This window comes from Desmodus rotundus, chromosome 8, assembly GCF_022682495.2.
Source record: "Desmodus rotundus isolate HL8 chromosome 8, HLdesRot8A.1, whole genome shotgun sequence".
NCBI lineage: Eukaryota > Metazoa > Chordata > Mammalia > Chiroptera > Phyllostomidae > Desmodus > Desmodus rotundus.
The window spans coordinates 129,823,143-129,837,193 of NC_071394.1; the positions used below are offsets into that span (position 1 = coordinate 129,823,143).

A 14,051-nucleotide genomic window follows, 5' to 3' on the forward strand; every position below is an offset into this window, starting at 1 on the left:
TGACACATCTAAAACCATAATTACAGCCCTGGCCAGTGTGGCTCAGCTGGTTGGAGCATCGTCCAGTAACTGAAAGGTTGCGGGTTCAATTCCCAGTCAGGGCACATACCTAGGTTGCAGGTTCCATCCCTGGTCCGGGCACATACAATCCCCGGTGCATGTGTGTATGGGAGGCAACCAATCAATGCTTCTCTCTCACATCAATGTTTTTCTCTCTCCCTTAACCTCTCTCTAAAAGCAATGAAAAAATGTACTAGAAAGAGGATTAAAATATATAATTAATTAATTAAGCCCTGATTACAGAAACATTTTTAACATTAAAAGCTTATTTTGGGTAGTTGTGGGGGTGTGGTGGGCAAAATGGTAAAGGTGTCAAAAGGCATAAATTTCCATTTATGAAATAAATAAGTCCGGGGGATGTAATGTACAGCATGGGACTATAGTTAATTATACTGTATTGCAAATTTGAAAGCTTCTAAGAGAGTAGATCTTAAAAGTTCTCATCACAAGGAAAAAACATTTGTAGCTGTGTGGTGATGGATGTTAAGTAGACTTAATGTGATCATTTTATAATATATACTAATATCAAGTTATTATGTTGTACACCTGAAACTAATATAGTGTTTTGTGTCAACTATATCTCAATTTTTTAAATACTTGTTTTTTAGAAAAGTAATGTCTCAAAATCAATGATCTAAATGGCCAATTTAAAAAACTAGAAAAAGAGCAAATCAACTCATAGTAAGCAAAAGGAAGGACATATAAAAATATGAGCAGAAATTGAAAACAGGAAAATAATAAAGGTCTCTGCAAACAAAAGCTGGGTCTTTATGAAGATCAGTAACTGATAAACAACCTCTAACCAGACTCAGTCAGGAAAAGAGGACACAGATTACCAACCCAATGAATGAAAGAGGGCACACGAAAACAGATCCTATGGACATTAAAAGATCATTACCATTTTATCTCCGTTAATTTGACAATTTATGGAATGAATGGGTCAGTTCCTTCAAAGATACAAACTCCCAAAGCTCACTTGAGAAGAAATAAATAACCTGAATAGTTCTGTATCACCTCTTAATCGAATTCCTAGTTAAAAACCCAACAAAGAAATCTCCAGGCCCAGATGGCTTCACTGAGGAAGTCTATCAAACATTAAAGGAAAAACATCAATACTAAACAAAATACTCTAGAAATTTTTCCAATTCATTTTATGATGCCAGCTTGACCTCAATGCTAAAACTGGACAAAGCATCACTAGAAAACAACAGATCAATACCCCATATGACAAAGATGCAAAAATCCTCAAATACTAGCAAATCTCATCCAGCGCTTTATTTAAAAAAAACACAACTCTTTTAAAGGGTTTAATCATTTTTTAATCCTGACCTGGGATTACTCCAAAAGTCAAGTGGCATTTGATTCCATTCTAAATTAAGTCTTGATGTAAACACACAATATTATGTCTCTAACTTTTCAGTTACTTTCAAAGAAAAGGCACTGCAGACAGTTTAATTTAGGAAATTAAGAGGAAGATTATGCAGAAGTTGAGACACTACAGAAGAAACCTTAAGAGTTAAAAGTAATCTTCAGCTTTATGAACACACACTTAACTAAAGGGTATGACCCTATCTTGGTTTCAAATAAAGAAATTTAGATAAAGAGCCCTGGCTGGTGTGGCTCAGTGGATTGAGTGCTGGCCTGAGAACCGAAAGGCTGCCGATTCGATTCCCAGTCAGGACACACGCCTGGGTTGCAGGTTCCGTCCCCAGCTGGGGGAGTGCAAGAGGCAACCGATAAATGTTTCTCTTGCACATTGATGTTTCTCTCTCCCTTTCTCTATCCCTTCCCTTCTCTCTAAAAAATAAATAATATCTTAAAAGAAAAAAAAAGAAGAAATTTAGATAAACAAAGTTACCAGCCTAACCAAAGAACTCAGTTCAGTTTCCTCAAGGTTTCCAAGATCACGACCCAAAGCATAAGCCCTAATCTACCTTCTGAACGCTACATACGCAGTTTGGTTTAATTACTCACCTTCAATCTGGCTAGTAGTATCTGGGCCTGGTTTCTTCTTCGACTCTGAATGTTCGGTGTTCTCATCAACATCCAGGAGAGGAATGTAGTCTGTTTTTCCAACAGTTTCTCCCACAACATCATCATAGGCCTCTGACTCCAGGGTGGCCATAAAGTCCCGCTTAATCTCTCCCTCAATTTCTGGAGGTGGTTCTGTCAGTGCATCTGCAAGACTGAGGTCAGCCATTCTGCACCACCGCAGCTGCCTGGTTAAGGGGGGAAAATGTTGGACATCATGAGCACTGCAAAGGGGAAAACATTCCGAGAAACCCTTGTCAGATTTTTAAAGAAACAACAACAACAAAAAATTAAAATCCAAACATTTAGATCTAGAAGAGACACCCTCATTTTACAGATTAGAAAATTAAAAAGCCCAGGAACTGGCAGTCTTACCCAAGGTAAACACTTCTTCTCATGTCTCTGGGAAGTAAACAGAGCAAGTGCCACCCTGTCCTTTTCTTTAGTGAGAAACATGAAGTATAAAAAAATCAATTTATCCCAGGTTACACCCAGTAAGGCTCAAATCAGATCTTTTAATTTCAAGTCTTATATAACCCTTTTGCATAATCCATATATCTTCATTTCTAAATCATATCCCAGAATAATTCTTAAAAGAAAAAACAAAGAGAGGTCTGATTAAATTAGATTCCCATAAAAAAAGGGTTATATTACTATCAGGCAAACGAAGTCACCTTTCTTGACCAAAGACTGTGGTATGGGCCTCATCCTGGGTTAAGTCCTGCTTCTTCACGATTCACTTGTGGATAGCTATGCCAGCACCAAACTACACTCAGCCCTACTGGCATGAAAAATACAGACACATTCTCTGAATTAACTAACAGAGGTCATTCCTCTCTGTGGTCATATATATTACCATCTTTACAGAATACCAGGTTATCAATTTTCAAATGTAACCGGAAATTAAGAAGTATAATCTATTATGGGCAAAACTGTAGGTGAATAGCCAAGAAAATATAGAAATAATGTAGTAAAAAGAGCCAAAGGGCCTGCAATACATTGAACTCCCAGCAGATACACAGCACAGTAGGAAATAAAAAAGTATGCAGGGCGGCACCTCTGCTTTCGAAGAGTCTATTTGAATAGTCTCCCAAGAGACTCCTAAGGGGGCACAAGAGCTTGACCAGGTAAACGTACATGAAATAGCAATCTCTTAGTTGTATGCAGTACAATGGCTACTGCTTCTGTCTGCCCGGAAATGTGTTCTGTCTTATCTTCTCCCCCCATTTACACCAACACCCCACAGGGTTGGACACATGACTGGAGTTTGGCCAATCAGAAACAGGAAGACAAAGGCTAGAAAGGACCATTTCATGATTACATCCTGGAAGGAAGGTCACAAGGGGCAGCTGCTCAGTTGCCCTGGTTGTCTTCATTCTCAAGTCTAAGTGAGCGACCTTCCAATCTTCCTCTTGCCTAATTTAGTCAATCTATTTCTGTTGACTAAAGAATCTCAACAAATACACATAGTCTTTCCCCAACCCAAATTTTTAAAAGACAAAATTTACTACGAATCAAGATACTTAACGCTCAAGCTCGCCTTTCAAACTCTCTCCCACTATCTGTCTGTCTCCAACAAATTTACTAAGGAAAAAAGAAACACACACAGCAAGGAGTACAGTCATTCTATCTTCATCTTTGTCCCCAAACACCCTCCTCCCACTTTTTCCATCCTGTGACACAAATACGAAAGTCATACTTTTTTCATCATTATTTCTTCTTAGTTCCCAAATAAGACCAAGCTGTGAGACTACCACGGTTATAAAATATGCACAAAGCAGATGCATCTAGAACCTTGAAATATCAGAAGCGAACCCACCCCCAGTTCCCAAATCCAACAATTAAAAGGCTTTGCAGTGTTTCAGTGGTGTAGAAAGTACAAGAGTGGTGGCATTGAGGCTCAAAGCAAGTGGATAATAAACCAGACTAGTGCCGATTGTAAGCTCGGTTCTATGACGCAAAACAAAGCAGAGAGGGGCAGACCCAGGAGCAAGACTTACTTCTAGGCGAGTGTCCAGGAAGAAAAACCTTATGTCCAGGGCAGAGAGTGCTGTCAGGAAGGGGTGGGTCACATCTATACATAATGCTTGTTGGAAACATTCACTATATATTCTTTTTTTTTTTTTTTTTTTTAGAGAGAGGGGAAGTTAGGGAGAACGAGGGAGAGACATCTATATGGGAGAAAAACATTGATCAGTTGCCCCTCGTACATGCCGCAGCCAGACACCAGGCCCGCAACCCAGGCAAGCACCTGATCAGAAATCGAACCAGCAACCTTTTGCTCTGTGGGACAACACCCAACCACCTGAGCTATGCTGGCCAGCGCTCACTATTTAGTCTTTATATAATTGCAAGTTAAAATACAAAGATTTGGAAATACTGAACTTGTGTAGACTTCTAAACAAAATCTTTTCAAAAAACTAAGTGATAAATTTGAGCCTGCTTCCCTGTGCCTATTTTATATCAGGTTTTGTATTTGAAACACCTACCATAATTCCCGATCAAGATTTTTAGATGACGGTCTTTTCAAATACAAAAGGGCAGTAGAAAGAGCTTTTTCTCTGATTCATTAAAGCAAATGTGATGTTTAAATTTCTCATGATTATGCTAGTTGAGATCCTAAATCATAATCTCTCTTAATATCTAGTGTTTCAAAATAATAAAGCTCAGATAGATGCTGCACTACCAATTGCAGTAGTGTACTAATTTTCAAGCATACACAGATGTCACACTACTGATTGTAATAAAATGTGATTTCTACAGAAGGGCTATTGCACTAGGAACACATTTACTTTCTCAAAGCTGAATTTCTGCTTTGCAGTCATAAACCTTGTCATCTACTCTAGGCCCAGTAACATGATTAAGTTCATCTATGTCTTTAAAATGTCAATTCAGTAAAGCCACTTTTTAAAGTCAATAATTATCTTTCAATGAAGATATAAAGGATCATTCCTATTATAAACTTGGAATTCTCTTTTTAAGTTGGTAAACTATTAAAATTTGGCTGTGGACAGCCAGTGCACTCAAGCTGCAAACAGCAGTTTTCTGAGCCTGCTGTGTCACAGGTAAAGCTTTCTGAAAGCAAACGGACTAGGGCGGCTTTCATTTCATCGGTTCACCATGTTGATAACATGATTTAATGGCCAGAACGGATCCATAGTACAATTTTTATGAGCTTCTCTTTAAGTAAAACAAAGGATTACTTAGATCTCAGGTTTTTAAGCACGAGCTCTTTAACTCTAAAGTCTTTATATTTTCTTGTCATAGTAGCCGTGACCATTATTATATAAATTTAAGCAATGCGTCTGTAATATCTTGTTTTGAATTATTCATTTATCACTTTAAATAGTTTATCCTCAGAATTTTATTTAGAAACTAAACACAGGTACTAAAGAGTATAGACTTAGCAATTTATAATCAAAATTTTGATTAACTGCCACAGGACAGTTTGTTAAATGTGTATACTAATAGCATTATTCAGAGTTGGACCTCTTTTATCGCCTTTGCTTCATCAGCCCCAAAGTGTAATTTCCATGCATGTTGTAAAAATAATTCTGTAACTGTGTGAAGCGCTTTGGTTTCAGTTATAAAAGCATCTGTAACTAGTTTCTTGAACTTGAGTACATACTGATATAACCACTACCATAAAAGAATTTAGTCTCTTGTTCTGAAATTGCAGAGACTTAGAAAAGCAAGAGCTGCTTACTTCGGTTGGGTCTTTGGCAGTGCACTTCATGGCTTATTTGCCACTGTTGTTTTATTTGAAATTCTGTCCTATCGGCAAGACATTTAAGCTAAGAAAATTCAGGATTGTCAGGGCATATGAATCCAAATATGAGAAAATCCTCTTAATACTCTCTCATTAAAAACTTACACACTTTAAAAAGATATAAAAAAGAGCTAATATTGGAGATAAAACAGGATCATAAAAAACATTCAATTAATCCAAAAGCACAGAGAAAAGGAAACTAGAATAAAGAACAGATAGAGCAAACAGCAACTACCAAGGCAACAGATTTAAACCCAACCACTTCAAAAATCAGATTAAATATAGTAGCTTAAATCCAACAGTTAAAAGACAGATCTTCAAGTTGGATTTAAAATAAAAAACAAGATCCACCTATATGAAGAAACCCACTTTCATTAAATATAAAAAAAGAAGTGGCGGGGACATGGAGAAACTGGAACCCTCACATAATTGCTGGCAGGAAAAGAAAATGGCACAGCCACTATGGAAAACAGTATGGCAGTTCCTCAAAAAATTAAAAATAGAATTATCATTTGCTCCAGAAAAAGAATTGAAAGCAGGGTCTCAGAGATATTTGTACATCCATTTTCATAGCATCATTATCACAAAAGCTAAAATGTAGAAGCAACCCAAGAGTCCACGGACAGATGAATAGACCAACAAAATCTGGTGATACACACAATGAAATATTATTCAGCCTAAAAAAGGAAGGAAATCTTGCCACATGCTACACCGTGGATAATAAACCTGGAAGACATTATGCTAAGTGACACAAGCCAGTCACAAGAAGACAAATACTGACTTAAAAAAAAAACACCCAAAAAACAAATACCATATGATTCCATTCATATGAGGTATTTAGGATAGCCAAAATCATAGAGACAAAAAGCAGAATGGCAGCTGCCAAGGGCTGGGGGAGGATAATGGATTATTGTTCGGTTGGCATAGAGTTTCAGTTTTGCAAGATGAAAGGGCTCTGCAGATGGACAGTGGTAAGTAGTTGCACAACATGAATGTACCTAACGCCACTGAACTGTACAGTGACAAATGCTTAAGACAAAAGGAAAAGAGGGTTGAAAGTGAAAGGACAGAAAAATATACCATGACCACACGAATCAAAAGGAAGCTGGAGTGGCTACATGTTAATATAAGACAAAATGGACTTCAGAACACACAGTATTACCAGGAATAAAGAGGGACATTACATAATAATAAAGGGCTCAATTCATCAAGAAGATGTAACAATCTGCCCTGGCTGGTGTGGCTCAGTGAATTGATTGCCAGCCTGAGAACGAAAGGGTCACTGATTTGATTCCCAGTGAGGCCACAAGCCTGGGCTACAGACCAGGTCCCCAGTAGAGGGCGTGTGAGAGGTGGCTACGCATTGATATTTCTCTCCCTCTCTTTCTTCCTATCTTCCCCTCTCTCTAAAAACAAATAAATAAAATCTTTTAAAAAAATATCACACTTTGGCTAACTGTTAACCCCAAGGCCAAAAATAAATATATAAATAAATCACAAGTAATGACAGAAAAAATTAACAAAATAATTCTATTTAGCAACATTAAGTATTATTATCACTCCAGATCCTGCCAAGGGAAATACTTAAAAATGACTCGTTGAAGAATTTTTTAAAAGCCTGACTAATTCTAACATCAACGAGTTCTATAAAAAGTCATTGTTTTCCCCTTTTCTACCTATGATAACTGTTATTATCAGTTAGCCTGGGAAAGCTGTTATGAACCAAAAACAATGAAGGATGTCTGTAACTAGTTTCATAATCAAACAATTTGAAAGGACAGCTGTACTCTCTTTAACACCATACAATAAGAGCCCAAAAGATTTATTCTTGCTGAAAATACATAATTATGACACATTTCATGCAATCTACTCAAACTTTCTCTAATTTAGGACATGGGAAAATACCGAAAATCTAGCAATACATTTTAAACCTCATTTATCTGAGTGCAGATTCGCAAAGGGCAGCTTTTTATTCACGGTAATCTTTCCCCTCAGCCCCACGATAACCCCCACCCCCCTCCACCACCTCCCAAACTATTTCCTGGGCTTAAATTCAGCCTAAGATGGTAAAATGGACAGGAAATTAGATGGAAAATGGGAAGGTCACGTGGCTCTGTGTGCATCCAGCCAGCCAGCCACCATCCACCATCCACAACGCAACACAGCTGAGCCGTTCTTTTCTTGTCACCACATATAAATAGAAGTGTGATCTAAACACACACACAACGTCTCCTTATGGAAAATGACGCTGTAAAGGCAAGGCTAGTTGTACTGCAAGTGCAAGCACTGGCCCTTAGCAGGAAGGCTCTGGTGTTCAGTATATTCGAGAGATCTCCCAACCACGCATTCTTCCTAAAACCTGTACAATAAATTCCTTAAGTGCTCTACAGATCTGTTCAGCTGGTTCTGCAAGTGTTCCAGAATTGATTTTAATAAAGTAATAAATTTCCTCCCACACTTACATACTCATTTAAGGTCAGTTGATATTCATTTATGCCTTAAAATGTTTACAGTTTGTGGACATAGGGATATGACAGACTATTAGTCTCAAATCTAGATATTCAGGACAGTCTAAAAATGAACCCTTGTGAATGAGAAGTATCTACTTTTTTTAAATCTCTCTAACTATTTATAGTGTTCATCTTTTATCCATAGAGATAGTAAAGCAAGTTAACTTTAAATGGATTTGGTAATAGGAGGCAAGATGAGAAAGCAGGTGCAGAAGTCTCCATGCTTTGCTGAAGCGCCGGCTCACTCCCACTCTCACTGTGGCTCTCAGTGCGCCACCCTCCACGGCCAAGTCCCTCATCCAAAAAATGAGGGTGGCGAGTTACACGACTCCGGGGCTTGATTATTCTACAAGCTACTTATAATTCAGTTTCATCACTTAAGTTAGAGATAAATAAGCGTCATATAGATCCTCCATGTGAATGTGAATCCACATTGTTAAATTAGTGAAGTATTTTACATATCAAGTACTCCCAGTTATAACTGGGTTCAGGTTGAGTAAAAGCTTTTCAGCAAAGGGAGAGCTGCAAAGCAAACTCATCAGCGCACAGGGCCCTGTGTGAGCAACTCTGACTCGGGTTGAAGAAACTCCGCCCAGCACTGGCCAACACCACTCTGCCAGAAAATGAGCCCCGTGTTACTCACCCTGAAGGGCACACAGTGTTCAACTTTGCACAGTGGCACTTTGCACATCTGATCTTTCATTCTGACCACACGTCTGAAGTGAGACTCTCAGGTATTCTCGAAGGGGTGTGGAAACAGGTAAAGAGAGGCAGAGCGGTACGACACATGATGATGCTGCACCGGAGAGAATCCTGGCCTCTTGCCTACCCTCGCACTATTTATAGCTACGTGCTCAGAATGCACATAAGAATGTATGATGAGGTCACAAGCACCTTCTCTGCTGTATGGTTTACTTTACATCACAAACTCGAGAATTAGTAACTGAAAGGAAAATATTTTCTAGGTCTAGAGAGATCAAATAGTGTTCATATCTGATTTAAATACACAAAGTATGGACAATTTTTTAAGCTCCTAGAAGTCCTCCTGAAAATTTTAGGTCAGGCATCTTACCTATAGTCAGTCACTTGGGATCTGTGCTCATTCTTTCTGATGAGACATCGCAATCTAGCTTACAAATGGCCCTCCCCTATTGCCAACCCCGCCCCGGGTGCTGCTGTGGAGCTAAGGTGGAAGAAAACTCATGAAAAAGAACAGAAGCCTGGTTTTCCCCAACATACTCGGTCGCTGTTCATAACATTCTAATATATTCTTCTACCAAGATGCATTTGAGATAGCATTATTTCAAAAAATATAGAATTCTACTTCACAATTTAAAAGGGGGCAATGGTTCAATAGAAGGACCACGTTAGTGTGAATTATTTCTTATCAAGTAACTTTCCTCCTGATCCCAGTGAGAAATTCTGCTGGAAGTGTCTGAGTTTCCCGGTTAGTGTGAAAAGGGAGAAAAACAATTGAGCGACATGGAGCATTTCAGGGAAGAAAGCCGGTCTGGAAAAGGTATCAAAGTTGGGAGGGGGCAAGTGGGCCCGAGGAGGGGGAAGGGGAGGCAATACCGCAGCAGAGGGCAAGCTTGACATCTTCCAAAATACCGCCTCGTGATTTTAGAAGAAAAAAAGAAATGTTTTTTTCAATAACCTGGACTAGTTTAGAAACAAAATTATCATTTCTAACCTTGTTATCTAAGGGAAATGCATTCTGAGTTCCAAATAACCAACTTAATAAATGTTTAATAATTCTTAAAGGTAGGAGTCAGCTTATAACACTCAATTAGATTTTCTCTGTAATTGATAATCTGTCCTGTTTTTAGGGATGGGTGGAGTTGGAGGGGTAAGTTATGGACGAGACACAGAACTGGAGAGATACACGGGCTAATATTTTCTTCAATTCTTTTTTTTTTTTTTTTTCATGACTGATATTCTGAAGCTGACAACCAAGCTGCTATCCGCTATCCCAGGATGTTAACGAGACTGCTGTGGCCAAAAGGCCGTGCTGTTTCTCAGCTTGGAAAAAACCCAGCATCTCGGCCAGTCCCAATGTGATTATAAGACCATTTATAATCCGACATGGTGAGGGGGACAGCCTGCATCATAAAGGTTTCATATTCGACACGTCAGTTTTCAAGTTTGCCTAGCAGGCTTTCCGTTACTAAATGGGTACTTTATTCCTCAGGTTTGTCTCAATGAACTTCCTTCAGAGGCCCATCGCACATCAAGCTTAACCTTGTTTGGAGACTGTGTTCTGCTCTTAATTTAATTATCTAGAAAAGCTTGATTTATACATTCAATCAAAACTGTATTTTGTTCTAAGTAAAACCACATCTTTATTAAGGACCTTTGGGGAACTCAGCCACCACCTCGCACAGCTCAGAGCCACCATCCGCTCAGCAAACCTGAACTACTTCTGCTCTCCCCCAGAACCAGACTAGCAAATGGGAATTTAGCAACATATTGACTATCCTGAGCAATAAGCTCCAAATTCCCTGGAGATCAGACTCATTTTCTACCCCCAGGTGCCTCCCTACACCCTTTAAGGACAACAGCTGCACTATTACAAACTAATAGAGTCCAGACTCTGCACGGCTCTGATCCCAATCATCATCTGTCCTGCTCCCCTGCTCCTCCTAGGACTGATCAGTAACAAAAGAGAGCCCTTGACTGCTAGCATTGCGGAGGTCATCACCCAGCAATTGATCCATTTTATTTCCACATAGTCCCCAAATCAGAGTTCCAGTTCCCACTGCTATTTCAGGGAGCCCGGTGCTCTAGATATAAAAACACCGCATGCACAGGCACAGACATACTCCCATACAGGAAACCCTGCGGCACAAGGCAGAAAGCCGGGCTTACTTACAGGAACTATCCGGGCAGCTTGTGTTCAGTCCCGACCAAATACATTTTAGAGCACTGAACAGGCACCTGCCTGCTACATTTCTGTCCAAGTGAATTTAAATCTATTTCTCCCAGAAGAAAAATCCACACCAGATACCTCCCACTGTCTGCCATGTGACACAGACAGTCCCTAAGTCTGGGTATGTCGGCCAGAACAAGAGACGACAATGACACAGCACTTACATCTCTGCTACAACCACCCTGAGGACTGAGTCTTCCATTTTATCTCAATTTTTTACAAAAGAGACAGAGTGAATTTTAAGATTCTCAATACCTAATGCCCCCAAATTTGGAAAAAGATAAACTATGTTTTAAAATTTTACTTTCATCCCGTGTATTCTTCCTAAGACCAAAAAAAAAAAAAAAAAAAAAAAAAAAAAAATCAGAGTTTGCTTACACCTATCCAAAAACTTCTAACCACTTAAAATCCCTAAAGGCTTGTTTAAAACCACCAGTTCAAATAATCTAGGATCCAATTCCCTCACTTTAACAGATAACAAAAAAGAGAAACAGAGTAAACAAATCACTTATAAATGGAGCTGGACTGAGGATTTGGCCAAGAGGAGAGCCAGAAACAGAAGCAGGGTGTGACAAAACTGGCAAAATCTTAGAATTTAACAAGTTTTGCCTTTATCTGACACATCACTATACTTAAAAAAAAATTTTTTTTTGCCCTGTCTTTTCTTCTTAAAAGAATGAAGGCAGTGGGAAGAGTTCTAACACCAAGAAAACATCCCAGTAAATTTAAAAGACCTCCAGTGCCTATTAAAAAAAAAAAAAAAATCCAGTCCTGACTGGTATGGCTCAGTTGGTTGGGCATCATCTTGCAAAGCAAATGATTACCAGTTCAATTCCCAGTCAGGGCACATGCCTGGGTTGCAGGTTCAGACCCCAGTCAGGGTGCATAGGAGAGGCAACTGACTGATGTGTCTCTCTCACACTTACATCAATGTTTCTCTCCCTTTCCTACTCCTTCCCTTCCCCTCTAAAAAAATTAATAAACAAAATCTTTTTTAAAAATCCAAACTCCTTAGTGTGATATCAAAGCCACACAATCCTAGAAGACCCAGGACTGTAGCCCACCATAACCATCAGCAGGTTTCCATGTAGGGTCTCCCTATATTTTAGTCACATGGGACCAGCTGCCATTTTACGAGCATATCATGGACATTACCACCTATACCCTTTGCAGGGGTTCAGAATGAGCCACCCTAACATGTGCCTCTGTGGCATGTGGATTATTGCGAGGTAAAGGCAACCGAAACCCTGAGGACTGAAAAGAAACTTCTGCTCCCCGCCTTAACTATCCAGAAGAATATAAATAGAATATAAATTAGGAGCTTGGCCCAGGGTAAGAGTGAAAATTAGAAATGACCTTTGACCTATTTCTATGGCAGAGAAAACTAATAATTACGGAACATGTGCTCTCCCTCCATGACCTTCCAGTGCATTATCTGAAGGTGCGTCGCCGCATCCCTAGCTCACAGGTCTCAGCCACCCGTTTGCCCTTTGTCTCTGACTCTCTCACATATGCAGGGTTCCCATACACGTGTGTTAGATTGGGTTACTTTCTCTTGTTAGTCTGCTCAGGTCTCCTTGGTATTAGACCAGCCGAAAGAACCTTGAGGGTAGAGGACAGTTTCTTCTTCCCCTCACCTTGCTGATACTGCTCTCCACACTTCAAATTCTCTTTGCTCCCTCCTTGTTTGTCAAAGTTGCTAAATCACGATCCATATCCCATCACCCGTTCTGTGATTCCTTCTACAGAATCTGATCTCCCAGCACCATTCAGAGCTAACAAACAACACATCACCTGTACTTCTATTCTAATAGGTACAGTCTGATCTGTGCTGTAGTTAGCTGTATACAGGGTGTGGCAAATGTAGCTTTACAGTTGTTCATATGAATAATAGTACAATAATTAATAAATAATAATACAAAAATAGGGGGCAGGGGCTGGGCGGCAGGAGGCAAAGGAGAGAATGGGGGACAGCTGTAATAGTGTCAACAATAAAAAATAAGAATAAAAAAATAAACTCTGTGTTTCATGTACTCACAATTATAAACCTATTTTTGCCCCACTCTGTATACCAGCAGCTCCTATAAACTACTAGGTCTCAAAGGTCAAAGACCATGACTAAATGATAGGTATATCTTCTCTTAGGGTATTACCCATGTTTTGTCATATATAATGTGCACCCACGTTTTTGGCCCAAACTTTCAGGGAAAAAAGACTTCATTTATTTATTTTTAGACAAGGGCGGGGAGGGAGAAAGAGAGAAAGAGAAACATCAATGTGTGGTTGCCTCTCATGTGCCCCCTACTGGGGACCTGGCCTACAACCCAGGCATGTGCCCTGCTGGGAATCGAACTGGCGACCCTTTGAGTTTCAGGCTGGCGCTCAATCTGCTGAGCCACACCAGCCAGGGGCCAGGAAAAAAAATCTTTCATTTTAATTTTTTTTCACATTTTTTAATTGTTGTTCAAGTACAGGTGTCCGTTTTAATTTTTTAATTTAAATTTTATTTATCTATATTTAGATACTTGATTTTTGTATTAGAAAGATATTTTGCACAGGGGTATCGTTATTGCTTTCTAGAGTTACACTTTTAACACATAAGCATAAATAAAAGAATTTAAAACATTTATATAGAGATGGAATTAATACTACCCATGTATAATGTGCACCCTTATCTTTCCCTCAAAAATTTGGGCAAAAAAGTGCACATTATACAGAGCAAAATACGGTACTTTACACAAAAGACGGGCCA

The 14,051-nt window shown here is 39.2% G+C and overlaps 1 protein-coding gene across 27 annotated transcripts in view; it reads right to left on the reverse strand.

Moving 5' to 3' along the window:
- MAP4 (microtubule associated protein 4) overlaps positions 1-14,051 on the reverse strand; it is a 133,912-nt gene that overhangs the window by 88,944 nt on the left and 30,917 nt on the right. For 26 of the 27 annotated variants that reach the window (XM_045199973.3, XM_045199972.3, XM_053930315.2 and 23 more), the window contains exon 2: positions 2,035-2,279. In XM_045199973.3, the coding sequence (XP_045055908.2) occupies positions 2,035-2,260 (226 nt within the window). In that variant the 5' untranslated portion in view covers positions 2,261-2,279. Of the gene's footprint in view, positions 1-2,034; positions 2,280-11,242; positions 11,399-14,051 lie in introns of those variants that run through there. The other variant, XM_045199969.3, reaches the window with a different exon arrangement.